Source organism: Corvus brachyrhynchos, unplaced genomic scaffold, assembly GCF_000691975.1.
Source record: "Corvus brachyrhynchos isolate BGI_N302 unplaced genomic scaffold, ASM69197v1 scaffold542, whole genome shotgun sequence".
In the NCBI taxonomy this organism is placed as follows: Eukaryota; Metazoa; Chordata; class Aves; order Passeriformes; family Corvidae; genus Corvus; species Corvus brachyrhynchos.
Genome location: NW_008236766.1, coordinates 1,111,875 through 1,123,042, shown reverse-complemented (window position 1 = coordinate 1,123,042; position 11,168 = coordinate 1,111,875). Strand labels below are relative to the sequence as shown.

The 11,168-nt window shown below is 41.1% G+C and overlaps 1 protein-coding gene across 1 annotated transcript in view; it reads left to right on the top strand.

Annotated features, from left to right (window-relative positions):
• Positions 1-11,168, top strand: part of ST5 (suppression of tumorigenicity 5) — a 159,783-nt gene that overhangs the window by 57,922 nt on the left and 90,693 nt on the right. Inside the window, 1 exon segment of the mRNA XM_008644869.2 lies at positions 9,144-9,248. Within this exon segment, the coding sequence (XP_008643091.1) occupies positions 9,169-9,248 (80 nt within the window). The 5' untranslated portion in view covers positions 9,144-9,168.

Sequence of the window (11,168 nt, the reverse complement as noted above, 5' to 3'; positions counted from 1 at the left end):
TGCTCCAGTGGCTGGATGGGGAGGTGTTTCCCTGCCTCCTTCTACAAAGAACATTAAAACAGGTTTAAGTGTTTCCAGTTGTTTCTCTGGCTAGTGGTTGGAGGGCTGATGAAAGGTGATTTATAACACTTTTGCTTGTGGTAGCTTGTTGAAACTTTCCTTTCATGCAGAGGACAAAGGTCAGTGCTGTGGGAACTGAACTCTTTCCTTGGGAAAAGCGCCGCTGCTGATGGCCGTGTATACCTGTGACTGAGCAATAGGTGGGAAGGTGCTCTCTTCAGCTCATGATCAGCTTGTGATAGTAAGGGAAGAAAGCTTATTTACATGGTTGTTATGAAGCCAGGGGATATCACTGAGGACCATGATATCATTTAATTTTCAATACATTCAGTTCTTCATCATTTTATCTTATAAAAATATCCTTTCTAGGAAGAAACAACTCCTTCGCTGTTAGCTCTTACTGGCATTTTTTACATTTGTGGAGGGCAACTCTTGAAATCCCTTATGTTTCTTTTACTGGCTTTTTAGTGTAGATTCACACTTTTTTTTTGTTGTTGTTTTAGTGTGGAAGAGTGAAATTCCAGCAAGGCTGACTTAGTGAAAACTGAATTAGTGTTGATGGCTGGAGAGAAATGTAACTTGATCTTCTGTCTCCAGCGCTTGAATCAGGAACTGAAATAATTGTTCTAAGATTCTGGTCAAGTTGCCAGAAAATGGAGCGGTGCTTCTGCCAGATGGTCACCGCAGAAGTGCCAGACATTCCTCCCCTTTCTGAGCTTGCAAGTGTGTGTATTTGAGAAGGAAAATACACACAGGCAGCAGGGAACTGAAATGCTTTTCTCCCTGAGATGCTTGCTGAGTGTGCAGGGCCATGCTGCAGGCAGTGTGCATGGGGATATCAATGTGTGATGCCTGGCAAAAGGATATAGGCACAAAGGAGATGTTTCTGTTGAGCAGTGACATCAGTCACTCTGTCACAGCACTTGACAGACAATATGAGGTAAATCCACCAGAAACAGGGCAGGAGGGCATGTCATACAGCAAGAGAAGATAGTTCAGTCCCTGAAGGAATCATGGCTCACTGGAAGAGATGATGTTGCCTGTCAACTGCTAAGCCCAGCTGTACTGGTTAATGATTGGTGCCTTTAATTGAAACCATTGTGCACTACTACAGCCCTGCCTTGTAGGAGCTGCTGGTGCAATAAATCCTGATTTTTCCATATTAGAAAGCTGTGTTCTTTGGGGATATTGAAAAGTCTCGGACTTTTTTCCTCCCCACCCCCCTTTTTGTTGCTATAGCTACTGTAATTTTTGTTAACAAAGGGAATGAGAAGTAGTTTGCTGTGCTTAGTTTGTTTTTGTCATTCTGGTATAGCTGCCAATATTCTCTCAGTCCTTTCTACTCTTCTTTTTTTTGTCCAATCTCCCTTAGAACCAATTCTGTAAAGAAACTGCAGGAGTTTGGGAACTTAAGTCTCCTGCAGTCACTGCAGAGCTGTATGTGCATGGGGGATGAGGCTTCTACCCACAAATTAGGGACTGAAAACTTGAATTTAGATTTGAGTTTGGGCTTGTGTATTGAGTGACCAGCTATGCTTTTGGTGAAGTCTCATGTCAGGTTACCACAGTATAGCAGAACCATTTTTCTTGAAGTATCTTTAGGAGAATTCAAAGTTTATTCCATGAGGAAGATTTTAGCCACGGAATGAAAGCATCCCGGAGCACAAGGAAAGGTGGGCTGCTTTCTCTGGGGGACACAGAGTGTGTTCCTAGTGTGGAGGAGAAGAAGGTGGGTGTATTTCTCCTCCCACCTGGGATTTCTTATTTCCCTTTCATCTTTCTAAAAAAACCTCTTCACTTTCTTGTTTCCCATTTGTGTTTTTCTCATAGTATGTTAGTTATCCTTCACCTCACCTTTGTTCTACCAGTCTTGAACTCTTCTCATGTTTATCTGGACCTCACCCCTCCTCTCTGTTTCTTCTTTTGCATACATCCTCTGATTCAGAGCGCAGCTAGGAGGGTGGTTGGGGTTCACTCATTTTTGCTGGGTCTATGCTTCTCTCTGACAATTCCTTACTCAGTTGTCTGAGATGGAAGCTTAGGCAGGCAGGGCATGGACTGCATCCTTTCAGTCAGGCTGCTCACACCTAATGGTAGTTTACCATCCTGGGAGCACAGGGGGCTTGGGTTTGTTTCTTTTGGCTTGGAACATGTAGAGTTTGAAGGAGAGGGAGGCAGTAGCCAAGATGTTCGTAGACATGAAGGGAATCTGAATCAGAAAACCACTGTGCATGAGAGAGCTGCTCATTGCCTCAAGACAGGCCAGTTTTAGGCCTCTATCTGTGGTATAATAGTGATATTTGGAGATTTGGATAGATTTCTGAGGCAGTAGGAGAGATAGGAGTACCTTTGAGAAAATGGGCCATTCAGCCCGATGCCAGAATGTGGGTGGTGGGCTTTAATCCCTGGGACTGAATTTGTGGATCTCACCTCTAAGCAGGCTTCCTAAGACTGCAACTGAAATCCATGTCAGAGCTCCAACGCAGCTCAGAGCTCCTGCAGATGTTACTTTAAGTGCAAGAACATAATTTCTCAATGTAAACAGATACCTTCCTGAAAGGTTCCTGCACAAATCCCTAAGACAAACAATGGACTTACTTGGCATCCCATTTGTTGCTGCTAATGCCTGTGTCCAGGTTCACTTCTGGATGTACTTCGGATACAGGGGAATTAAGATCTTCTCTAAGGGAATTAAAATCTTCTGTGTGCCTTTCTACAGATTCCCTGGGTAACTGCCAAGAGCTAAAGAGACAGACCCAATGTTGTTCTCATATCTTTGTACAAGCCAAGACAACTTTGGCCAGTATTTTCTACTTACAACCAGGAGGTCTCCAGCCTGTAGCTCATCCTCCCAGGGTGCTTTTATATCATCATATTGAGACAGTCCATGCAAATTAATAATTTTTTCCCTGGAACCATTAGCACTGGCAGTTTGGGTATCATGGACAGGACCTGCTTCTGGGAGATACTGGCTCAGAACGGTCACTAACACACAGTGATCTAACCAGAAGGAGACCCACGCTATCACCAGATATCAGCTCTTGACCTTACTGAGGTATTCAAAGATGATTGCCCTTCTGCCCATCAAGTATTATTAAAACACTTTGCAAGGCTGATAACTGCTAATAATTTTGCAATTCTCACTCTAGCAGGACTCTGAGTGGGAGCCACTTCCCTGACAGGCAGGAAGGGAAGTATGCTGACAACTCTGAGCGCAGCAGCTTGCTCTGTAGTATGGCTGTGACCCGTGTTTTGCCTCAGATGATGCTCTAACAAATCAAAACCTACAGCAGTTGCAAATCCAAGACGCTTCTCAGCTGTCTGGCAGACTTTGTCAGTCAGCTTTGGCGTGAGGAGGGTTCAGTCATCGCTGTCAGCTCAACCGGGAAGTTCCTTTTAAGACTTACTAAGACTTTAATCTTTGTTTGTTCACTCTGTGAATTGCATTGGGATGTTTTTAGGGACTGGTTGCACCCTGTGGGAAATACCAAAGGACACTCTGTTTTCTCATTTATCATATCCTTTGTGACACAAAAGATATTAATGAAAAAGAATCTTTGTTCCTCAAAGCTAACCAACTCTCATTCCTTAGAAAATTTATAATTTGGTTTTTGTGTCACAAGAAACAATTCATTGTTGTGCAAATGATGTTGATGTTGCTATTAGAGGATTATGACTTCACTGAGGAGTAAGCAACAGGAGCAGGTGATGTCCTGAGACTTGAATGGTTGTTTTTATGCAAAAATCCTGGGGATGAAGGGAAAGAATAAAGGAAGAATAATACCAAAGAATTGTGATATATGTTGGGTACAGCTTCTAAGTAGACTCTTCCTACCCTGGTATCTCAAATCAAGATATTTAAGCTTGAAATAGTCAATGTATTTTTTAAAATCCAACCCTTTTCTTTAGCCTACACAGGGAAATACTAATTTCTGATTCAATGTCAGACATTTCTGTTCATGTCTCCTTTTCTAAATGTCTTCTTCCTTGATTTTCATGTTGTTTTCCTTCTACTTGGAAGCTGTGATTGCCCTAGGACTGCTAAGGGTAATAGAGGAGCTTAGCACTGAGTTCTTACCTAGTTTAGACATTAGTTTTGGACTGCATTGTGTTTCAAGTGACGTGTGTTCTCTTCACCAGGTATTGCCCATTTTCAATTAAAGGGGTAAAAAAATAGCTTGAGAGAAGATAAATGAAGTAATAAGAAGATAAAGTAGGGCAAGGAAGACAGAATAAAGGCACTAAATAGGAAAGAACAAGAATGTCAGCCATTTTATGTGGCAGAAAAACAGGAAAGGAGGGTGAAGGGTGAGCGGAGAGCTGTCTTTGCTCCAGGCAGAATCTGGTTTTCAACTGCCTAGGGAAGGTAACTTATTTCATCTCCAGTAAGTGCTGCAACATCAGATTCCCAGTAGTACCAGTTCAGTGCAGTGAGGACTGAACGGCTGAGAGGGTGGTTTTGGCATTGCAAGGATCAATGGCAACCAAGTCCACCACCCCTGCTGGTTATAGTAGGAAGTTTGTGCCAGAATTAAACTTGTCATCACTCTGTGAAAGCTTAGCAGAGAGACTGGTCACTGACTTGGTTTGAAACAGGCTGTGGGTTGTAGGGAGGGAAATTTTGGATGAGACTGTGGCGTTAATCCCAGTTAATCCCAGAGCAGGTATTCCTGATGTAATTCTTGTAACAATGTTCTTGGGACTCTCTACTGACGCCCTCTCAAGGCAGGAATTTCTAAACATTTTATTGGACTTTCCAGCTCATCAGAACTGATGTTGTTCTGGGAGGACACAATTATCTGTTTTACTGGAAGGGAGCAGGCAAATTGCCACAAAGCAGGCTGCAACTCCTAAACAAAAGTTTAACTGTACCTAAACCTACAGCTCTTGACATGTGGGCGAGCTCCCTTAAAGCATCCAGAAAAGCATATTAATGTATTAAGATGACTTCTTCTTTCAACATTCTGTTGCAGCTACCTTCAAGAGAAAAATAAGTAGACACACTAATTATTATTAATAATATATTTATGAAAATTTGTATTTATTATAAAGTAATTTTTCAAAAACATGAGTTTGTTTTAGCAGCCTGTAGTTCTTCCCTGTTATGCCTTCCGGTTATGTCTCCAGGTCTCTGTTCTCTGGGGCAGACCAAAGGAGTAATATTTTCCCATATTTTTCAGGTCCCAGATCAGTGGAATTTCAAGGGAAAAATAATCTGCATGAAAAAGCTTCAGAACTCAAGGTCTCAAGTAGATTTCAAGCCATGTTAGTGATAAAGGCAGGAGAGGGCTCGGGGACCGACATTCAGAGTCTCCCTTCTCAAGTCATCAGATACCACATGTAAATCCTTCTTCTAGGTTCAATAACATTCAGCTTCCACAGAAGGAGAGGAAGGAATCAGTTCTTGGAATGTGCTAACTGATGGACACTGTATATTAGAAAGCAGGAGGTTTTCTTGAAGCTGTAAAGTGATTAAAGCATTCTGGGTTGCCTTGACTTTCCAGGTGCTTGCTCCAAGCCTCACTCCTCAACGCACTCCCATTCTCAGCTTGCAATGAAAATAGACTTTCACTTTTTCGGTAGTGGGACTGATAGTGGGTGCTTCCAAAGTGTTGGGATGCTTCAGGAAATGAAGAATAATTTTAAACTGCAGTGCAGGGGGGAGGACAGAGGATTTACCCCTCCCCTGCTAACACCTGTTAATGGAATTAGACATTAGACAAGGTGCTGTCATGTTCATTAGCCCAAAGTGTGATGGCTTTCAGTGCCTAATCTGTCCATAAAAACCTTAGGCCACACTTTAATTTTAAAAGAGTAAAAGTGTATGGATCATTAACAGATGGTCCATAAGGAATATTCTGTCATTGCATCTGCCTGCAATGATAAAGATCTGTTAGGAAGCATCTGCATTGCATTGCAGCAGCCCTTTTCAGTCAGGATGCTGAACCTTGCCTGGCATGAGCAGCAGATCCCATGTTGCCATCACACCATTTTTCATATTTGTCTGTCATCTTTACTTTTTGATCCTGATAAATTGTTTGTGGAGGTTTTAGGCAAAATTGATGTAATGATTCTACCATTTGGGCTCATTAAATTGCCATTTACAGAGTTGTCCTAGTGAAATTAGTGAAACCTTGTCTGGAGCAAAACACAAATTACAGCTAAATAAGAGTTTCAGATGAATTTTTTACATTTACAAATGAAACAGAATTCTGCAGTTTTTGACCAGGTTTGTTAGCTGGTTTACGAGGCCATGCAGAATCTGTGTGACATAACTATTTTTGGATTTGTTCTTAACAGTATGCCACAATACTTGAGAGATTTTGTTTTCCGTTGCTTTGCGAAGAATAATTTGCAAATACTGTAATGAGGAATGCTCTCACCCAAGCCCAAGGGATGTGATTCTGACCATACAATGATTCAATAAACTTGCAGGGCCTGTAAGACTCATTTGGAGGCTCTAAAATGACTTTCTGCATGACCATAAAACTTAGTTTAGGTTTTCTTTCCTTGTTTCTTTGTCTCTGATTTTTTTTTCCCTTATTTTTGGGGGGGTGTGCATTGGTGGATGGGTGGGTGGGCTTTTTGGGGTGATATAAGTCCTTGCTTCCAGGTACCTCTGTAAATGGCTGAATATTTTTCTGCCATGTTCATGTTGTTTGCATTTTCTCTGCATATGCTGGGATGATACCAGCATCACCTGCAGTGGAGTATTCAACCGAAATAAGCATTAAGGAAAAATTGAATCGAAAAGTCAGTTGATATCACCATATATATCATAGTCTCAACTGCATGGGAAGGAACTCACTTTTTTCACTAAATTTGACATATCTTGAGAAATTGTCTTTAAGAACTCAATTTATCTTTACTTGAAAACAAACCACTTTGTTCTACTTGACATTTAGGGTGGCTTTGAAAGGTGAGGTTTAAATAATCACTTCTTTTAAATATTGACCACAGTGATTTTTATCAAGCTTTGTCATACTATTTTTATTCCCATCTGATTTTGGGTATAGGAAAAATGGACTCTTAAAAAACAGCAGCATAAAAGCACACTATTTTATTAATGTGTCAGGTCAGTGTCCCATCTTTTTGAGGATCCCTTCAGCTTATTTTTGTCTTGAACAGAAAGGCAAATCTCGGAAAATTAATGTTACACATGCATGCTATCAGTTATTGTTCTCCTTATGCCGTGTTTATATCTCTCCTTTTTCTCGCATTAAGTGCTAATAAGTGATTTAGACTTAACACAGTAAAAGTATTGAACTGGTGAGTGGAAAACATTAAAAAACTGCTTACTCCCTGTGGAATGTACAGTCTTAGAAAGCTTGGCCAGCATTAGCATGCTTCCTTTTTTGTCCCAAGCAATCCCTTTTCCAGTCGGAACAGACAGTTCTGTAACAGTCCTGTAATCTTGATAATGTAACACTAACAATAACAATGAGACACTGGAGGAATTTAGGGAGCTTCAGTGTAGAAAAAGTGTTACCAACAAGGGAAAAAAATCTTAATCTGGGAAAATTGGTACAAGACAACGGAGAAGGACAAGTAGACCTGGAGTCAGTGGTCAGCATGATTGACTCTGCCTGGAGCTGCAATCTGCAAATTTTCTGGCTGTGTTTGTGGCAGAACCGCTTGGAATAAAGTGGTTTAGAGAATGTCTTTTTGGCTGTGATAGGTCTGTTAGTACAGGGATTTTTGTGTGTTGTCAGTCCCCAGCTTGCTTTGCAGCATCACGTTACAGTGGCTTCTCAAGCAGTCTGGACTTCCTGTGGGTTTGAGTAAACAAGAAGTTTCATAACACTCCTTATTTTTGCATTAGCTGTGCTATTAATGGTCATAAAAATTGGTAGTTCTGGTCAGACCCTGGGTGGCACTGCTGTAAACCGTGGTAGATAGTTTATAAACCAAGAAGCATCTCAGAAACCACCCAGACTGGTGCCAGCAGACCCGCAGAATCCTTCATGACTCCTGTAGCATCAGTGGAATAAATACTATTCCGTTTCTTTCTCAAGGGACTCTGCTGGCATTTTAGAAATCTTATCATGACATGAAAAAGCATTCCTCCCTCATTTTGAAAAATATTTCTTAAGGGATTACCAGAACAGAGGAAACGGCCACTAAGAGCTGTGCTTTACACCAGAAAAACATGGGATATAGTCAATGGAGGGGCGTGATACTAGGGATTCCTGCTTTTGCATCCCGGGGATGACATCCTGGCCTTTATCCCTACCATCATGTTCTCCCTTCAGTCACAGCATGACATTCCTATTATGACAGCAGAATGAAGGCAAAATAAATCACGGTACTGGGCTGGTTTTTTGCCAGTCTGCAGCAATGTCACAGAAGTGAGACCTATCTTTTGGGCACTTAATTTCAGCCTTGTGTATAAAGTTAAGTTCACAGCTTTTGGGATTACCAAATTGCTAAAAAACCCCTAGGAATTGATAAAGACTCTTTATATTACCTGAGGTTTTGGAAGTGTCCTAAGGCAGTTTTACTTAAAGAATCCTGAGGCCAATAGAGAAAACCATTTGTGCTATTTTCATATCACAAGCAGATTTGAAAATTATATACAAAAAAATTCATAATTGAATAAATCTCACTACTAGAAAATATTTCCATAATAGAGCTGCACTTTAAAAATGAGAAAGCTTTCTTCATTCCTTGGGATAGCTGTTTTGTGGTCAAAATTCCAGTCTCAGCTCTGGTGTTTGCAAGCATCACACAGTGTTGTTGCTGGGATCTCCACATACTCTGATGGATGGAAGAACCACAGCAAGCCTGTGATATTTTGTGAACTTGGTATCGAGCTCTGATCATCAGACAGGTCAGCACCTGAAGCACACACCTACTTCCCATAAATCATTTCCATTTATAGCACTGGGCTCTGATAAACTTGGCTGTGGATGTGCAATAGCAGCAGTGGAGAGGTAGGGTTTAGTTTTTCAGGTTCATGACGACATGGATTGCGTTTTATAGAGTGAAAAGCAATCTGGAGTTCTGCCTTTACACAGCACAGGTGTTCAAGCAGTGAGTTGTCATTTGGTCTTGTTAAGCTAAATTGACTTTTCTTCTCACAGATATCCACACTTCTAGAAAGCAGAAATGACCATGACGGCCAACAAGAACACCAGTGTCAACAGCAGAGCTGGAGGGAGTAAAGTGCCTCAGGACACTCTGGATAGGTAAGTGGAGAACTGCAGGATTTGTAGATTTTGAGTAAAGTTTGTCTGTGTTTGGAACAAAATCTCTGTTCAAGGGTAAGCATCCTCTATGCTGACACACAGAGAGAGAGAGCTTTGCTGGGCTGAGAGAAGTTTTCTGTAGGGAGAGGAGGAGCCAAGGTATGAGGAGAGGTTGTTTCTTGTTGAGCTTTTGCTGCTCATGGGCTGGTTATGATGGAAGTGATTGCAAGGAAGGACCTGTGTGGCAGGTGCTGTGTAGGGCTCAGGAGTTGTGGGCTAAATTCCTCAGCCATGTGACTGCATGTCAGCTTTTCTCCACTGTCAGTCCCCAGTTTGTGTTTTGTGTTGGTTTGTGTCCCATTTCCTCTGCTCTATCTGCCTTCACAGACTGTGGTCAGAGCGTCTCCTGTTGCAGGTCAGGCAGCAAGTGGGAAAGGGCTGAATGTAAAGTACAGGGCTCATCTCTGTTGCTTTGCTTATTTGTCCTTTCTGTAGCATTAAAATAATTTGCAAAGTAGAGCACCTGTATTATTACTGTTAGGGGGAAAATGAAACTTTTAAAAATGTGCAGTCAAATAAAGACATAGACAACCAGCATCAATTCTGGCGTTTTTATTAGGTATATTATGCTGTGGTAGAGCTCAGCAGAGGTGGGCTCGATATCCTTGTGCACTTCCCAGTTTGTGTTTGTCATCTCTTAGTGCAAAACAGTAAAAACATAAAATAATGAGGGGCCTGGGTGGCTAAAGGAATTTCTAGAGAGATATTCATATGTAGTTATTAAAAGCAGTTCCCTAATGATCTCTGGAATTCTCAAGTTATTTATTGTCCTTCCACCAGTGCACACAGATTGGTGCTGGGAACTTGGGTCTGGACTTTGGCAAACTTTGGACAAGTCTTTTGTTTTGAAATCGTTTCCATTCTGAATAGCTTAGAAAGTACTTTGGGATAGTAAGTTATTGGATAGTAACTGTCAAATAAACTCTTTCCTTATCATCATCATCTGTTTTGAGTAGAATTTGTCAGGGAAAGATTTTGTTAGTACAAGTAAGAGCCTGAAGCTAAGGAAAATCTTTAAGTTGCACTTGCACAAGCGAGGAGATGAATAGGTGGTCATGCACCATTTCTCCATCCATTATTTTGCCTTATGTAATCTTCACCTGTCTCTGAGAAACCCTGCAAGAGGATGTTATTTGAGTCAACCATGAGGTTTCTTCATTTGAGTCAGACTGTAAATCAGTGTAGTAAGTGCTGGCATTATAAAAGTTTAAAGCTTGCAAGATTTATTGCAAACACAGTCAAAGATTCACTTAAACTGAACAGTCACTGTCTCTGTTTAGTGTGGGATTTGACTGGACATTTGGAAACCTGCAAATGTACTTTATAATTTGTGGTAGTAGAGTTTCAGTTAATGCTGATACTGGCATAACACACGTGTAGCAGTCACCTGGTTGCTAAGATTTTTAGAGTTATTTTCTTGTAAATCCTAGTTTTGGTGGGGTTTGTTGTTTCAAGACTGCTGTTGATGATCTTAAAGGTCTTTTCTAACCTTAATGGTTCTGTGATTCTAAGATGCAAGGTGTGATTCAGGGATATGGTGACATCAGCTGGTTCAACACTTTGTGATTCCTTATAGGTCAGAAGCAAAGATCAGTGAAGTCTGCAGAAGTCTTTGTAATTGCTTTGGCAGTGATTCAGATCCCTGCAGATCATGGATTTAAATTTTAATACAAAAAATCTTCAGTGGAAAGAATGTGCCTCCACATAAACATCCATACAACTGTGTGCTTTGCAAGTATCAAGATTCTTGCAGTAACTAAGATTCCCTTGATCCTTACCAGGGTGTGAATTAACTGGCATGAATCACCAGAGCTGTTTTTCCACCAGAGTTGTGTGAATGTCACTTCAGGAAATTAGGGA